Source organism: Doryrhamphus excisus, chromosome 5 (genome assembly GCF_030265055.1).
Source record: "Doryrhamphus excisus isolate RoL2022-K1 chromosome 5, RoL_Dexc_1.0, whole genome shotgun sequence".
In the NCBI taxonomy this organism is placed as follows: Eukaryota; Metazoa; Chordata; class Actinopteri; order Syngnathiformes; family Syngnathidae; genus Doryrhamphus; species Doryrhamphus excisus.
In genome coordinates, this window is record NC_080470.1 from 6,428,376 (window position 1) to 6,447,303 (window position 18,928).

The 18,928-nt window shown below is 39.5% G+C and overlaps 1 protein-coding gene across 3 annotated transcripts in view; it reads left to right on the forward strand.

Moving 5' to 3' along the window:
• Positions 1–1,446: 1,446 nt before the first annotated feature.
• Positions 1,447–18,928, forward strand: part of LOC131129359 (contactin-associated protein-like 5) — a 60,883-nt gene continuing 43,401 nt past the window's right edge. For 2 of the 3 annotated variants that reach the window (XM_058072831.1, XM_058072833.1), the window contains exons 1-2: positions 1,447–1,603; positions 8,949–9,062. In XM_058072831.1, coding sequence (XP_057928814.1) covers positions 1,492–1,603; positions 8,949–9,062 — 226 coding nt within the window. In that variant the 5' untranslated portion in view covers positions 1,447–1,491. The remainder of the gene's footprint in view (positions 1,604–8,948; positions 9,063–18,928) is intronic. The other variant, XM_058072832.1, reaches the window with a different exon arrangement.

The window sequence follows — 18,928 nt, forward strand, 5'->3', positions numbered from 1 at the left end:
GACGCTTGACTAATTTTATTATGTTATGTATTTTTATTTTATGAGTTTTCCTTGGAGGCCGTCTGCAGTGAGGCCAACATTGTCATACATTGTTTACAATGATTTGGAATCATTTTAAATGCATTGGTTCCAAAACATTGATTGTGGGGCAATTATGCAATTCTTCAATCTTGCAGTCCAAAGAAACTCAAGTCTTATGGATGGCTTGGTACAAAAAACAGAGTTGATGAAACATTTCAAAAGTGAATGACAAGTTGACTCTATCAAAAATAGTCATTAGTTGCATCCCCAGTCACCACCTGCAGAACCAATTTCATTCGCTAATATGGCTTGTTTTGCTAATTTACTTTCCTTTCACCTGTGCGTCTAATTTGCACAGCAGCGATTCTTATTGCTTCTTAAGTGCACAGTTTGAAATGGCCAAAGCGTGATAGAGTTGGAGTAACGTTATGATGATTTATGTGCTCCCTTTTTGGGGCAGTGTATGTGCTTTATACAAATGCGTATTTTCCTCGCTTCAATAAAAGTTTACATCAAGCTATTTTTTATGTGCACTTTGCTATGAACACCAATGACTGTAAGAATTTGAGTGGGTTTACTTGATATTTCCTCATAGCAGTTCATGGTGCCTCAATATTGGACTAGTAGCGCCGGTTCTAGCTACAAGCCATCTGAACAATTGCCTATCTACTAATACTCAGGGGTCACCAAATCCACATCAAGTCTGCACATGGCAGACAGGCGCCCTCTACAGGCGTGATACACGCGCCCCCAAACTTGATCAAACGTCCACAACGCCAGAACATGCAAATGCAGGTCTGATGATACGACTGCAAAGTCGATCATAAACCTGCGTCCTAGTGTGTACAATGTACAGAAACCCAGACATATTTTGGCAATCATTTTAATAAAATATCGAATCCTGCAAATACCGAGTGTACAAAACAGAGTTTCCAGTTCCCATTGCGTAACACAGCATTGGACGCTGATCAAAGTATTGTGCTGTTAAAACCTTGAACAACTCAGTTGTTGAGTTATGATTCAGAGTTGGGTAATTTATTTAGTCTTATATGATTTTAAATTTTGAAGTGAAGTGAATTTGAAGTGTTGAGCAATTGTGTTTGATTTCTATTATATTCTATAATATTCAGCCTTCAACAGCATTGAACATAAACTTGTGCGTGCGTCCTCAGTATCCTAGGTACCTCCTGCACAATGAATAAGATATCTGAACTGCATAGATGACTAAGCCCGTGATAACAGTAATCTTAACTTGTCATTGCACTGACAGTAGTCTGGTGGAATCCCTCCTCCACCTTGATTTTCTTGCTCTTTATCCTCCCTCCATCACTTGATGGAGTGCAGAGAGTGAGAGCATCCCCTCTTTCCCCGCCTGTACCGACGCACTGGCAGTGGCAGCAGCCGAGCGTAGCTAGTGGAGACAATAGAAGCGAACAGCAGAGGAGGTGGATAGACTGTCTCCTCTCAGTTATGACTTTCTATTCCACTATGCTAGGTGGCTTCAACATGCCTCTGAGGAATACAAGACTGGCTGGGATTGTTCTGCTGATCTCCTCGCTGCTTCTCAGCTCCTGTGGGACAGGTGAGTAGCTCTTATGAGTTTCTACCTGAACTGCAGGGTGGCTTTGTAGAAAGGATTGATATACAGCTTGCATATATTCAGGTACTGAATACTGGTCTACTTTTGGGAATGTTCCAAGTCCTTTATTTTTCATGGGTTAAAAAGTGACGTTCTAATACTAATGTAAACTTTCCATGTTATTTCTCGCTCACTGTGGGATGTAAATACAGTGATACAACAAAAAATACCTTAAGTCTGTGATTAAAAATTAATTCATTAATATGGAGCATTCAAAATAATTATTGCGGAATTTCAAAAGGAAGTCGGAGTGTTGATAAAAATGTGATGCAGCGGTTATCTAGTACACTTGTTTTGTTGAATTTTATTTAGCAGTTGGTGTTTTTTATCTGTGGCGATACGGGTGAGCTGCTCAGCAGAAGGGTCTTCAGAGTTCCAACTTTAGTTGCACCTATTAAAAGGTTTAAGAGAGTAAACATAAATGAAGTACCAGGTAAAGGTATGACATTACAGTCTTCTGAAACATCAGACGATTGACACCATTGTGAGCTTGATAAATGATAACTTGGAGGGAGTGATGGAGTGCTGGCAGATGACAGAATGCATTAATTCCTCTTGATTGTTTGGAGAGGCAACAAAAAAAAGAAAGACATCTCAATCATATTGCCTGATTCATTCATTTTTTTTACCGCTTATTCTCACGAGGGTCATGGGCGGTGCTGGAGTCTATCCCAGCTGTGGGTGTACACACAGAGGTGGTCGCCAGCCAATCACAGGGCACATATAGACAAACAACCATTGACACTCACATTCATACCTATGGACAATTTGGAGTCGCCAATTAACCTAGCATGTTTTTGGAATGTGGGAGGAAACCGGAGTACCCGGAGAAAACCCACGCATGCACGGGGAGAACATGCAAACTCCACACAGAGATGGCTGAGGGTGGAATTGAACTTGTGTCCTAGCCTGCTAACCACTTGGGCACCTTGCGGCCCATATGGCCTGATATCAAACTAAATGTTGATAAACTGCAAAGAGTTTCTGTTCATGAAGAAGACACAACACTTGATAACACGTCTCACTTGTTGCTGTCAAGATAAAAGTACCAGCTTTGTTTACAATGCCTGTTAATGATGATACAGTGTGCAAACAGTACAGATAGGGAGAATGTAAATCCCCCACAATGTGAGTGATATGCAAGTATGAGACGTTCACACTTTAGAAAAATGACTCAAACTATCAATTATCATCACCTACCACTGTTGTGACATTTAGATCTGTTCTTATATTAAGGGGAACACTGTCTGCAATATACAGTTTAATCCAACAAACTCAGTCAACCCCAAGAGGTGTGGACTCAAGTCCAAGTGACTTGGACTTGAGTCAGACCTGAGTCACAATTTTGATGAGTTTGGACTTGACAATGTCATCAATGACTTGAAAATACTTGACATTTTCAGTGAGTGCATTGAGTAAAATGTGTCCAAGGTCCCTATGAAGAATTGTCCATTTTTGGTTAGTGAATAAAATGTCCATTAATGAAATGTAAAAATCCTTACATTTATTGATGGACAATTTTGCCCAATTATTAAGAAATGGATGTAGCCTGGATACTTACTTAATTTAAATACATGTTGCTATAACATTGTCAAAAACTGTACTGTCAAAGCTTGTTATTAGGGAAAATGTAGTCACCAATGCAATTCCAATTGCATCATTATTCTAAGATAGTTTTTCTGACACCCTTATTTTCCTTAAACAATACGTGACAAACAGTCCTCTTATTTTGACATTCAGAAGTGTTCGTGTTGTGTTGAGAATGTGTCTTGACAGCTAAGACGAGCTGGGTGCACGTTTATTTTGCGTTTGAGGTTACCTTTTTCGGGCTGTCCGCTGGGGAAATACTTCCCCACATGACCGTTCCTTCTCCTCACAATGACATCATTCAATTCACATAATGTCAATTTCAGCAATTCCATTTTTATTGGTGAATTCTGCGATTCCATTAATTGCGGAAATCATAGGCATTAATCGTAGTAATAATATTGCGGAAGTGCACTGAGGAGGTGTTGACGTCTGATATGTTTGACTCAGGATGTAAGATAGAACAGTAGAACAGTAAGATACAGTAAGTTTACAGTAACTAAGTGCTACAGTAAGTTTGGATGCTTACGTGTTGTTGTTGTGGGAACCACAAATTAGTTTTATGTATGTAAAATGAACTGAACAGTTTCAGCCTTGATGAGGCGCCGGGTTGATAGACTGGATTAGTATGAATCGCAGCCAATGACGGAGCCATTCCCGTCACATTTACATACCTCTGAAAAGACAACAGGCTTCTCATTAAAGTGAAACTTTTTGAGAATTTTGCCCGTCATTTAAAACCCATTTATGAAACACGAACACATATCACTTCCACTTTTCTGTACGTTCTAGCAGGAGAAAACAAGTTCATATGGGCTATCCAACAATGACGTCATTGGAGGAAGTCCTAAAAAACCGCCAAGAGTGTTTCTGTAATGTTATAAACCATCAAAATATGGCAAGAATGCCAAACTTTTCAAAGATATTCTAATTTATTGAGATGCTCAAATTGACCACCTGTCTATGTTAAACAGCTGGTCAAGTCTCAGTGTTTTTTATAATGGCTAAAAAGTGGCAAAAAGAAAATCTATTCATACAGTATACAAATTATCTTGTAATTGGCGTCTACAAAATGGCACTATCCACATTTCAATGCGTCCTTCGTGGCTCTGCAACTCTTCTCTCTTGGTCTGGCTCCTTAGAGATTTTTATTAGCAGGCTATCATCACCGCCCCCATAGCCCAATCCCTGAATAAGAGCTCAGAATCATACACAATACTCCCACTGTTCCAATTGTTTATGAAAACAGAAGATTTAAAATAAATGCATGCACAAATTCAAGGAAAACAATATGAAAAATCACCCATATTTCGTATGTCTTTGAAAGTCACAAGTAAATGTACGCTTTGACAGGGGTGATTATTTGGATTATACAGCAGCTTCACACGTTTCTTGAGCATGGTTTGAAATATTGCTGTACATGTCACTAAATCCTTATACTGACTGCTGAATGAAGCTTAAAAAAATATCTACTGGGGTGTTTCATCAGTGGCGGAACAAAAAAAAAAAGCGGATTATTTAACTGGTGGAGGTTGAAGAGTCTACTTAAAGCAGTAGTTATTCTCTTAATGGGGTGGAAATTCGTTTTCAATCTATTGCTGGACAGAAAATATGTTCTGCTGCATGAGGATTTAAGTTTGGGCCCTGCTTCACATGCAAACACCACTATCCCATCAGAATGTATAAGTTTCAAAGAGCTGCTGTACGGCCCAGTGAGACCATAAACATCTGAATAAAATCAATTTGGTGTGAATGTCTAAGAGATTTTCCCCCACACCCCTTCTGTCCTATCCTTTATACTTTAATGAGATTCAGGATAAGGAAAGAGCAAAGTAGCGGATAAATTGCCTTCACCTATTTGGTGTCATTCTGACAATGTGTTTTGTAGAGCTGGACTCTGAAGGAAGTTGTGATTAAGTCAAGGTTATGTACAGGTCCCATCAGGCGCTGGTGCAAGTCTGGTGCCGCCTGTTGTGGATCCTGATCTATTAATCCACAGAAAGTAGTTAAGCAATAAAAGTGACAAAGATCTGCAGTCAGCCCATCTGCACTTTGTGAACTATGGGATTTTATATTTTGCCAAGGCCAGCTCTCTTTAAATGGGAGCCTCCTGAAAAACAAAGCCATTCATCAACAGGCCCTGTCATTAGAGTATATAAGATGACTTGTTATTGGTCCAACAATCAGCCATTTTCTGCTGATGTCATCATTCACTCCCAGACTTTAAAGTTGGAGGAAATTTGGATCCACACTCATTCAATTTATAATAGACCTAAAGGCATTTTTAGACTTTTTATTTAACCATTTGTGGAGTGTTTTAATTTGTTACAGTCCTGTTGATTAATTATCAGGCCACTTCCTGGTTATTCCAGGTTTTGGTGTTTCCAATATGCTTTAGTGGCTGGAAAGAAAACGGTTGGTTTATATGCTCCTTGTGATTGGCTGGCAAACAGTAGAGTATGTACCGTGCCTTATGATCAAAGTCAGCTGGGATAGACTCCAGCATACAGAATCAGAATCATTTCATCATGGCAATTTATTGCCAGGTATGATCAAACACATACTAGGAATTTGTTTTGGTGAATTAAAAAAGAATGAAAATACAAAATATACAGAATAAACAGTATAAATATATGTACACAGTCTGTTTTTTGTTTGTTATTCCGGAAGTGAGAAATATAAAAAAAATGAACGCACATTAGAGAGAAATATCCAGGGTAGCGACGTTCGTAATCCCCGCTGACGAAGGCTCACAAGCGTGCCGGCCCGTTTTCCTCTCCTCCGGCGTTTCACTGCGTGTGCAAGGGTGAGCGCACCTTTGACCAATATGTCCAAAATTTCCGCTGTTGGAAGCAGAAATTTAGGAAATAAATCCTCTGGTGTTGCTCCCCTGGTGAAAGAGCTCCCAGTACCGGCACAAAAAAACTGTTTTAACAAGTAGCAAGGCGCACCAACACACCGAGGCAGCCATCCGCGGCGCCATCTTGAGTGGAAACCTGTGACAATAGTGAGGACAAGCAGTATAGAAAATGAAGGGATGGACTCCTTTGTTTGCTATATGTTTTGGGTCAAGCTCATGCTTGAAGACCCATTACCATTGTCCACATTCTGGTTGAGGCCAAGAGGTTCCCATCCAAAGTTCTATGGTGCGTGGCCGTATTCATCAACGCCTCAAGCAGTGGAGTCCTCCTGTAGGCCCAAAGCAAAATGTTTCCACGTCAATTTTCATATTCAGAATTTCTCTACCTCCAAAAAAATTGTTGATTCAAATGTATGCCACAGAGCTTGATTTTGATCTCATCGGCTTGCATCACATTGTTCCAGGTTAGATTCTGTATCCATGTGTTCAACTTCAGCATATGTACAGCATATATGCCTGTTACCAATATTTATTTTTTTGTTCCATTCTCCCTTCACGTCACGTCATTATCAAGCTCCCCTCCTGTTGTTAAATATTTGAGTTAATCCATCACCTTTTTTGGAATCATCCTTCACAAGATGGGATCTTGCATGGAGCAGTCTTGTATTTCTTGAATTTTTGAACAATTGACAGCAACTAACTAGTTCTCTCCTTCTCCCTTTTTGACGAGACATGACTAATTTGTATGCTTCATGGGCACTTCTTGTACACTCAACTTTCAAACTTATTTAGGCAGTGGCGTGCAGACTTTGCAGGAGGCAATGATGAAAATGACTAATGCTAAATATTAATGTGTCCATTGAACTGTATGATTAATGAATTTTCTGTATGATTCCTGCTGTTTTTTATATTTTCTTACATAAAATTCTTAAATTTGTACATTTCCTGATCAAATACTGGGCATGAACCTCAGATGAGGCTGCGGTGAGCGTCTCTTTTCGGCTTAGCCCTCAAGCATGGCCGACCATCTGACAACACTCAGTTAGAGTGGATCATGGCACCTGCCAGTGTTTGCCAGATTGTTGCCAATAATATATTTAGAAACTTTTATTGTAGTGTAGTGTATAGTGTTACATTATTATTCTTACTAATCGGACAATAAAATACAAAGAAATATCATACGCAAAGGCAGTTGCAGTACTCTACATCTTGAAGGGGTGGAGCGTGAATTGAAAGGTGCTTGTCACTGCTGTCCTTCTAAAGAGAGAAAAAAACAGCTGTTTAGCAGCAAGTCAAATGCAAGATATTTGTATGCTCTACTGGCTGCCCGGCGGCCGAGTGGTTAGTGTGCAGGCCATACCCCTAGGAGACTCGAGTTCGATTCCAGTTCGCCATTTCTGTGTGGAGTTTGCATGTTCTCCCCGTGCATGCGTGGGTTTTCTCCGGGGACTCCGGTTTCCTCCCACATTCCAAAAACATGCTCGGTTGACTGTGATGTGACTCCAAATTGTCCATAGGTATGAATGTGAGTGTGAATGGTTGTTTGTCTATATGTGCACTGTGATTGGCTGGCGACCAGTCCAGGGTGTACCCCGCCTCCCGCCCGAAGACAGCTGGGATAGGCTCCAGCCAGCACCCCCACAACCCTTGGAACATGGAAGATTTAAAATCCAAACTCACCAGGAGGTGATCAGACTTTTACGAGGAAAAGCTTTTCCTGGAGATGAATAGGACGTATATACATACTGTATGTTTTCAGTTAGTAACCAGAGGACCACCTACTATGTATACATTCATTTTTAATGTATTAAACTTAAATGTGACAATGACAAAACAACAGAATACAAAGAGCAACCTTAAAATGCCCAACTTCCAATTGACTGTTTGTACCGTTTGCGGTCTGACTGCATTTCATTCAGTATACTGACCTCCAACTATTCACACCATGCATTGAATAGCCATTTAAGGGCCACTTAAAGGATTCCCAATTTACAGCGAAATAAGGCAAGATGAAGCACTAAAAATAAGACCAAGTCAGCTTTCTCTCTACAGAGACAGTTGCAGTAAAATACTTCCCTAGTTGGTTTCGCAGTAAAACAGAATAAAGTGTTGAAAAAAAAGGTCATCTTAGCAGATGGCTTTGCTGACAAATTATGAGCTACACTGACTAAGGATGGGTGTGATGTTCTAATAGTTAGATTTTATGATGATTGCACTTTTGTTCAATTTATGTTGAAAGATAACCTTTCCTGCTTTTCGGTAGAGCTCTGTGATTTCTGGCATGAGCAACACAGATACTTAAACTTCTTATAAGCTTGCCAGGCAGCTTTATACAGACGCAGTCAGCCAGACATAGATTATGCTAATGCATCCTAAATTTGCAGTGACTGATGTTTGAAGAAGTCAGTGTAGTTACATTACGACGGTGGCCATTTATAAACTAGTATTAAAAATATGTAGTTATCAATAACATAATTTGTAACTATAAATACATGTATCTGTGTTGAACCGTTCTTGGCGAGATTTTGTCACTATGTCATAGCGTAAAAAAGGCACGAAAATATCATTTTGTAAAGAAAAATATCTAATGTGACACTAATGTATTGACTTGAATCAAATTGTGGAAATTGTAGCACCCCTACAATATAGCTCTAGTACTCCAGTAAAGTATTCATCCAGAAGGGAATCAATGATGTCAAGTAAACTATTCAATTAGAGGGAAGATGTCCTTAATTCTTTCATTCAGACCTTTTTAGTGATAACAGATTCACTGATCTAAATGTCCAGTTAAACCGTACATAACACTTTTCCAACTTTTTTTTTTCCTTTCTGATTTTTCAGCAGACATTTGTGACAGCCCGCTGGTGTCTAATCTGCCCCATTCGTCATTCAGAAGCTCTTCACAGCTATCTGGTAGCCATGGGCCAGTCTACGCCAAAGTCAACAGGAGAGAAGGTGAGCCAACCAATAAACAGACTTTGTTTCACTAAATATCCATACTGTAAAGTCACACAAAACAGTAATGAATTTACCGGGAATATTTTCCATTTAAAAATAAAACCAAACATCAAGATATTTGGCAGTGATGCTGACTGGGATTAGAATTGTGCTTTAAAAGGGCTGAGTGTTGTTTTTTTTTTTTTTTTTTTTTTTACCTTGATGTCAGAATTGAAGTTCTCTAACATCAGCAGTAAAATCTGTTAACAGGACTCTAAGGAAGTGACTGGAAGGTGGAAAAAGGTGAAGAAACTAATTAATAGTTGGTGATTTCTACTTTACTGAGCAAGAGGCACTTTGTCACTTTAGTTTAACAACCAATTGACTCTGCGTTGTTAAATATGTCATTTTGGGAGAAGAATGGAATTGGTTGACTGCACACAACAATGGCCAGAATTGGTGTTTTTTTTCATCAACTTGAGTGTTTTAATTTCGTACATGATCTTCAAGATAGTCCTATAAATTACATGTCTATTCTAAATAAAAACAATGTACACTCTGTAGTTGTAAATGGAGTATTTTCATAGTTTGAGAATAGAGCTTTTTTATGACATTATTCTAGCTCTGTAGATACTACAGTCACATTTACACACCTATTATTGTTTTTTCACAAAAAAATGCTCAACAGTAACATGCAGGTTATTGCATCACTGCAGGGACGTAAGACATGGCCACCACTTTACACATCGGATGCTACCAAGCTAACTAGGTAACTTCAAATGTATTTATTCTGACTTTAAAAAGGGTTTCAAACATTCATTTTCTATACTACTTATCCTCACTAGGGTCATGGATATGCTGGAGTTTAAGAAAGACAAATTAAAATGTAAAATGTACCACTTCCACACACATCGGGAGGTGAACTTTTTTCATGTTATCATGCCGGACGCGCCATGTATTGGCTGATGTCGTCTAATCTAATGTCGTATCTCATTAATGTAACATCATTGATGCCTAGTGACCCAAATATTGCATATAACTTGTCTTTCACAACCATTCCAGGGTGTACCCTGCCCCCGCCTCTTGCCCAAAGTCAGCTGGGATGGGCTCCAGCATACCCTCATGACTCTAATAAGGATTAGACGGCATAGAAATGCATGGTTGGAACCTGTCTTTCAATATTCTGGGACTAATAATAGCACTCACTCACTCATTACCGCTTATACTCATGAGGGTCGCGGGGAGTGCTGGAGCCTATCCCAGCTGTCTTTGGGTGAGAGGTGGGGTACACCCTGGACTGGTTGCCAGCCAATCACACAGAGATGGGTGGAATTGAACTCCAGTCTCCCAGCTGTGAGGCCTGCGCGCTAACCACTTGTACGCCGTGCATCCCAATATCCACAGTTATTTGGGATGAATACATTTGCGACTATAGCAGTGATTATCTGAGGGTAATTTTAGTCAGTGGGTGCGTTTTTCTGATTGCAGCCCAACACAGATCATTGGAGTATCGAACTGATTGCAAATGATCTAAAATGTTGTTTGAGATGGAGGACCATGGTTAACTCTCCTCACTACTCTCTGGCTGGGATCTCCAAATGGTTTTAGCTGATAGTATCAATAAAAAGTTTTGCTCTGTGTCATTTGAAGCACAATGCACTTGCTCTGCTACTGACACTGACTGTCAAAAAGACGCTTCAGGCCAGTGAACCGAGGTGAAAAGACTGAGAATTGAACCGCTGAGAAAGCAACCTCCTTTGACTGTCCTGTTCCTTTGCTCTATGATATGGGCGACAGTAGAGCAAGGCTTTTCTCTCCAGGACACAGAGAACAACACTTCAAAGGCGAGTGCAAGCTGTATTCCCATAGTCTGTGATACCTGTGTAGTGACAGGTACTGAGACAAAATTGCATTTGTATGCATGTAGGAATGAGATAAATTCATGAATGAAGGCTGGAAGGGTGCTGTCCTTGGCAAAGGACGCTTCTGAATTGTTTTGGAGGAGAACGTAACACATATTTGGCAGGTAAGGTTTTAGTCGAGTCAAGTTCATTTATACAGCCCTTAATCACAAAAGAGTCTCAAAGGGCTTTACAAGCTGGCAACAATCGATTATGTCCCCTGATCTGAACCCCTAACTGAACAAGGAAAAACTCAAAACCCCATTTAGGGAAAAAGAGAGTACGAACTAAATGCTTAAGTGTAAAAATAAGTCTTGAGTTGGGACATTTCTACTGAGGTAGCAGCTCTAATATCAGGTCGGGCATTCCATCGTGTTGGAATCCGAATAGAAAAGGCTCCAGAACATCTCAAATGAAGTGGGAGCCATTGCAAGTTGGCTAGTACTGGAGAAATATGGTCCAACTTATGTTTCCATGTGAGGAGTCGTGCTGCAGCATTTTGTACTAACTGCAATCTTTTACAACTAGACATTGAATGGCCAGAAAACAGCACACAACAGTAATCAAGAGAGACGTGACAAATGCATGGACTGGGAGTCTCTGCATCAGTAGTGGATAGAATAGGCCGTATCTTAGTGATGTTGCCGAGATGAAAAATGCAGTTTCTTGATGCTTTTGAAGGGATAGAGTCGAATCGAGATCGATTTTGATTAATGATGCTTTTATCAAAACTCAGAATGGTGGCCCTAAACAGGCAACCCTGGTAAGCAGGGTCAATAATCAACATCTGGGCTGCACGGCGTTTGAGTGGTTAGCACGCAGACCTCACAGCTAGGAGACCTGAGTTCAATCCCACTCTTGGCCATCTCTGTGTGGAGTTTGCATGTTCTCCCCGTGCATGCATATTCCAAAAACATGCTAGGTTAATTGGTATGAATGTGAGTGTGAATGGTTGTTTGTCTATATGTGCCCTGTGATTGGCTGGTGACCAGTCCAGGGTGTACCCCGGATAGGACAGCTGGGATAGGCTCCAGCACCGCTTGTGAGGATAAGCGGTAGAAAATGAATGAATGAATGAATAATCAACATCTCAGTTTTGTCATGGTTCAAAAGTTACTGGGCATCCATTGTTTGATGTTAATGATACACACCCCAACATTAAAGCAGTCCCATGGGTCGCTTAATGTCGTCGGCATAACAGTGAAAGCTAATCTGTTTGTGAGTGATGTTGCTGAGCGGTGTCATGTAAATATCAAACAGAAGAGGGAAAAGCGCTGATCCTTGTGGAATTCCGCAAGTAACACCACAGTATTCAGGGATCACATTATCATAAACTACATGATGCCTCTCATCTAAAGCCAGACCAGTAACACCAATGTGCATTTTAAGGCGTTCCAGTGAGATATGTGATTGATGGTATCGAAGGCAGCACTAAAATCTAGTAATATTACAATTTTTTCAAGGATTTTTGAAATAAATGGGAGGTTAGACTATAATTAGAAATTCTCTCAGGGTCGTGGTTTGTTTTCTTGAATAGAGCTGCAGGCAGAGTGCCGGACGGAAACGATAGATTCATAGTATTTAAAATTGAAGGACCTACAATTGGGAACAGCTCTTTAACGAGTTTCCCAGGAAACGGGTCAAGCAGGCATTTTTTCCATTTTGCTGCTTTGACAAGTTTTGTAAGCCCGTCAAAGGAATACTTCCTTAAAAGAATAGAAGTAATGGCAACAGTAGTCTGGTTTAACTAGTTTAACCAATAGGAGGAAGGGTGTACTTAATTCACTTCCTTTTCCATGAGCTTTGTGACTTTGTGAGGATGCTGGGTAAGCAAGTAAGTGCTGTTAAGATGTTCCAAACAGCAAAAAATTCTGACACCAAAAGGTTAGCAATTTTATTAGAACTAACAGTTATATTTTCAACTAAAAGAAAAACAAAAAGTGGCACTGAAGATTTTTCTTGATGGGGAGTTTGTTTTTGTCTTGTCTAAACTGTCATTGATTATCTTCACTGACTGCTCAGTGAAAAAAAAGCCATATTTTAGACTGGACAGTTATTTTTCTTTTAAACGCACAATATTTACAAACACATCAACTGAGAAAGTGAAACCAATCTTTGTCTACATTTACCTTTTTTTCTGCACACACTCTCAATATGATTCAAGTGTATATGAGCCAAATCAGTGCCCATAAATGTCAACTCAAGCCTTTCCCAAGCCCTCAAACACCAAGAGGTCATTGAGCTTATGGTAATTACTACAATAACACAGTCACCCTAGCTATAATCACTGCATTAATGCTCCACTGGAACTCATCCAATTGCTTTTGGCTGTGACGATCATTTCAGAAGGTCAGAAAATGCTTTTATGATATTGGCAGCTGTAAGTTTTAACAAAGGCAAGCAAAATCATATTTATTGACTGGTCTTTTGACACCTTATATAACCGTCTGTGTTGTATAACTTTAACTTAGGTCCAATATTTCACTATTTTTCCACCATTTTAAATTATATTATATTTGATGTGTGTTGCCCAAACTATAGACAGCTGACAGACTTGAGATATTTGAAAAGTGCTTATAGTAAGCTCTACCTTTAAAGTACCTTACCTGTCATGCCTGAGATGTGTTTTTACTGTCCATGCTTATAATCTGACAGAAGATGCGACTTCCGACGTCATTGTCATGCACTAATGTTGAAGATTCATGATGGGGAAAAAGGACAAACTTTACCACTTCCACAAGGATTTGGTGAATTTGGTGTGGAATGCCAGACATGCCATGGCTGACTACATGCAGTGGCTAATCTAATGCCATGTGTCATCGACACCCACTGGCCACGATAACTACTAATAATTTCTCTTTCAATATTTTTTGACCAGTCATAGTCCATAGACAACAATGAAACAGTGATCATTTGTGAATTAATTTTCCAAAAAACACAAACCACAACTGAATATAAATACAAATAAAACCTCATTATATTATTACACAATTGCACATGCATTGTATTACCATATTTTACAAACAAATTAATGGATAATTTGCTTTGAAAGGAGAAGTGAAGTCCGACAGGCGGACTTAAAATTTGACTTGACAAATGAAGAACAAACATTTCAAAACAAAATATGAAGTGGATTTTTGACACATATTAGTCTCAGGCTGTCATGGGCCACATCTTGCCCCAGGACCGTGAGTTGTGTCTTAGCTTCCATCCATGAGTTGGTTAACAATATATAAAATATCTAATTAGCACCCTGCGATTTTACAAAACTCACTACATTTATTCGGTCTTGCGAGACCATGAATTAACAACTGCTACCGAACTCCAAAAGATGTAAGCCTGCCGAATACAAAGTCAGAAGCGAGAGGCCAAAATAACACTTTGATGTTGCAAATAAACCAGCTGCTAATTGATGTCATTTTACTGTGATGGTTCATTTTCTCTCATTTGGATCAGTACAGATTAGTTGAGGGGTGAGTTTGTCAGTTGTGCTTAGTCAAACAGATAATAAAATAGTCTGTTGTTTCCTTGATTCAGAATAACAAATCAGTGACACGGCTGTTTAGTCAAGTGTAATTTGAAATTCTATTTATGTTCAGTCACACATTCTAATCTAATGTGAAAATCGTGTTCTTTTAATTAAATATGTAAATGACCTGCACAGTGGCACAATACATCTGATCAGCCATTAGCCTGGGATGTGTTTTGTCTTCATTCCTTAATTTTCTAAATTTCTTATCATATCCTGGGTGAGCTTGAACCAATCCCAACTGACTTTGCGCTAGAGGTGTACACTCTGGACTGGTCACCTGTCAGTCACAGAGCACATACCGTATAGACACTTACAAGCAGGGGTCTCAAACTCAAGTTAACCCAGGGTTGATGCTGCTGGTGGTAGCGTTTGGGTGAGGCTGGGACACGTCTAGTATGCCACACAAATACACTAAAAAAGGTTAAAGTACAACATCTAATGCCATGTAGGTCCGGCAGCATTTGCTATGACACAGTATAGCTGGGAGTGTTTCTGGATTCCCAGCATACCTTGCTGCACTTGTTTTGGAAGAAGTTGCCAAAATTATAAAAAATTTTTTATAAATTATCAAACATTCTAAAGTCCCCAATGTGTTTTTCTTTTTCCACTTTTCTGACATATACTAAATGCAGTTATAATGTTTTATTATTGTGTTAAACAATGCCAAAGTTTCTGATAATGAGGTTTGCACATTTTAAAGAAGTTTGGGATGGTTCAAAATGCTCGGTTTCAAAAGGCATGGTAAAAATGCTCCTTTGTGATGTCACAGAGGGCGGACTTCCTTATATGGTGGAAAAGAAACAAACAAAAGTTAGGAGGCACAGCAGAGTGGGCTTGCCCGTAGGTGGGCCGTGGGTGGAATAAATTAAAACAGACCATTTTGTCAGGAAGCACAAATCAAAGGAAATACAGCTGGAATAGGTGCAGATTCTGGAAAATCTAAAAAGCTTTCTGTGCGGGTTATTGTGTGTAGCTGCTCTATAGGAGACCACAACTCAATACAAAACGTCGAAAAATTAGAATAATAGGTCTCCTTCAAGGCAATTGCTTCTGACCATTTTTTGTAGGACTAAAGTTTGCCACAATATCTATTATATTTATAGTATGTAATTAATAAAATTTGTTATTTTTTTAAATGTATTTATTTTTCGATTAGTAGTTAGTCAAATTTTTATCCTACCTCAGCATCTGTTGTATTTTTTCATGTTGTTCATGTTGCCATACTCACCTGCATTTCCTGCCCATCTTACTCAGCTGTAAAAAATAAAGGTTATAGAGTATTCTCCCTTGTGTTGTGCTGTCAGTGGTCTCCGTGTTATTGAGGCACTTATTAGCTCTGGCCTTAAGCTGGTGCCCAAATTAACACAAGGGACAAGGCTGACTCAGCTGGTGCAGAAATAGTACTAAAGTGAGGGGCAATTATACATCCATTTTGATCTTTTTGTAATGTTGTAACCTTGTAAATGTATCTGTTGAATTTTTAGACCTTACTAAGAAAAAAGAAAAATTAGTATGTATTTCGGAGAAACTGAGCCATTGCCAGCTGCTGCTTTTTCCTTTTTAGCACTAAACATTTTAATTTGGAATTGCTTGGGTATAATATTTTGTTCAATATTTGTGTTTCATAGTAAATAGTCAGATTGGGCCATTGTGTCTAATGCTTCCATGTTGAGCTTATTTTTAGATTTAAAATGTAATTTCTACACAAATTGGGCCTCACGGTGTGCGAGTGGTTAGCATGTTTGCCCCACAGTCAGGAGACTTGGGTTTGATTCTCCACTTGGGCATCTCTGTGTGGAGTTTGCATGTTCTCCCCGTGTGTGTGTGGGTTTCCTCCCACATTCCAAAAACATGCATGTTAGGTTAATTGGTGACTCCAAATTGTCCATAGGTATGAAGTGGGCATGTGCCTTGCGATTGGCTGGCAACTCTTACCCGAAGTCAGCTAGGATAGGCTCCAGCATACCCCCACAACCCTTGTAAGGATAAGCAGCAAAAACAAAGACAGCATCACAATCAAGCTACTGTGTTAGTAGTGATGCATTAATAAAAAATACAACATCTCTACATTTAATCTGTAGTGATGGCAATCGTGGTGTAAGTAATGAGCAATCAAACTAATTATTTCCTCCATTATTGGCAGTTCTTTAATTGAGCTCACTAATGTGGTTTTCATGCAACCAGGCTATCATTCTTGGTGAGGGAGGAGGGCAGGAATGATACTAGCCATAAATCCACCATCGGCAAAGTAAAGTAAAATTCCATCAGATCAGGGCAGGCGTTCACACAAGCACACACCCACACGCAAGGCTGCAGAGCGGTACACATCCCACTGATCACAAGTCAGAGCGAAGACAACTTCAGTGTTTGAAGGTAGCTTTCTCAAACTGGAAATGAAAAGGACATGTTTGTTTTTCACATATGCATCTTATGCCCAGGACAAAAGTGTCTCTTCCCGTGGGTGGCAACAGTATGCCTACCAGTATTTGAAGTTGCGTGATGGTTTGATATTCATGTGTGCTAAACGTATTTTTAAATTATTCATCAATGTGTTTATTTTCAGTACAGTTTTCATCATTAAACACAACTGATAATGTTTGTGTACCAGTTGTAAAGTTTGCCATCGCCATACTTTGGGATGAGTTAGCACGCAGGCCTCACAGCTAGGAGACCGGAGTTCAATTCCACCCTCAGCCATCTCTGTGTGGAGTTTGCATGTTCTGCGTGGGTTTTCTCCGGGTACTCCGGTTTCTTCCCACATTCCAAAAACATGCTAGGTTAATTGGCGACTCCAAATTGTCCATAGGTATGAATGTGAGTGTGAATGGTTGTTTGTCTATATGTGCCCTGTGATTGGCTGGCAACCAGTCCAGGGTGTACCCCGCCTCTCGCTCAAGGACAGCTTGGATAGGCTCCAGCACCCCCATCGACCCTCGTGAGGATAAGCGGTAAAAAATGAATGAATGAATGAAAGAACTTTCTTTGGCCCAATGGTTGATTATTTAGCAGTTGCATTGGCCGTGCATCACCAATAGGGTGCTTTATTTGGCACTCTATTCTGCAGAATGACACTCCATCCATTTTCTATACCGCTTATCCTCACTAGAGTCGCGGGCATGCTAGGGCCCATCCCAGCACAGTACTGGGCAAATGGACTAGTTTATTATGGACAAAACTGTACTATAACCAAGACAGTCTATGAAAACCGAGGCAAAACTGTTGCCAAAGACTTTTCAAAAACCATATCATACACTAAATTTTAAAACAAGGATCGACTGATTAGCAATGCGATACTTAGTTTTCCAGGTTATTAGCTACTATAGTATAGTATAGTATTTTTCCTTCTGGCTCTCTTGGTGCAAAAGAAGTGGTCTGCAATGGGGTGGGATGAGCTTGTGCATTGGTGTGTTATGGATTTTCTACTTTACCAATTACTCAATGTGCTTAACAACCAATCCGCACAGTGATAAAAAGTCTTGCTTGAGGACACTTTGACACAGCCTCAGGAGGAATTGAACAGGAGAGTTTGATTATCCACTCCTGTGTGTTGTATGGATTCAACAGACATAAGCACAAACACAAAATAAGACTTTAAGAAAACCTATTAAGACCTGCATGCATTACACCAAAGCCATTCTCTCAAAGGGGAATTTAGCTTATGGGAATATAGCCAGAAATAATCCAGTTTGATGATGGCGTTTTAGCAACTCCTCCATTGTAGTGTAGAATAAAATAACGTGAGCAATAGCCGCTGTACTGGGCATGTACTTTCTTATCTGCAAAAAGCACACAGACTGAACCTGAGCCTGAGTCAATTGAGTGTCGTGTGTGCGAAGGATCAAGATCCATCTTATTGCTGCTTCTTTTTCTTCCCGCTATGTATTTTCTAACTAATATGCTCAATCAATTTTTTTGTGAAAGTATTATTCAGTGTCTGTGTTTGTCTTACTTTCTTTTCCGACCGGTACTCTTTCCAGAGGAATTTGCCTAGGCAACGGTCTGTATGTCAATTGTGTCACTGGCCTATAGGACTATTATCCAATTAAAATTTGCCAGACATCATGTGCAAACATATGAGATGCCTGAGGAGGCCTGTTTTAGTCATTTTTGCAGGTCAGTGTAGAACAGGGGTCTCAAACACGCGTTATTTGCCGTTTTATTATTATTATTATTATTATTATTATATTTATTTATTACTGATTGATTTTCTTTATTCTTGATTTGTTTATTTATTTTTCATCTTATTTTGTGTAGAAAAATAAAAAGTAAGATATTCTAGAACAATGTTTTATCAGAGCTTTTCTTGTAGAAAATTGGAACCAAAGCAAAGTTTTTTAATTTTTTTTGTTTTTAATAAATGCGTTTTTTTGTTTTTTTTGGAAAACCTGATGCGTCCCAGTCTCACCCAGACCCGAGCTCCAGTGGCCCCCAATAAATTGAGTTTGAGACCC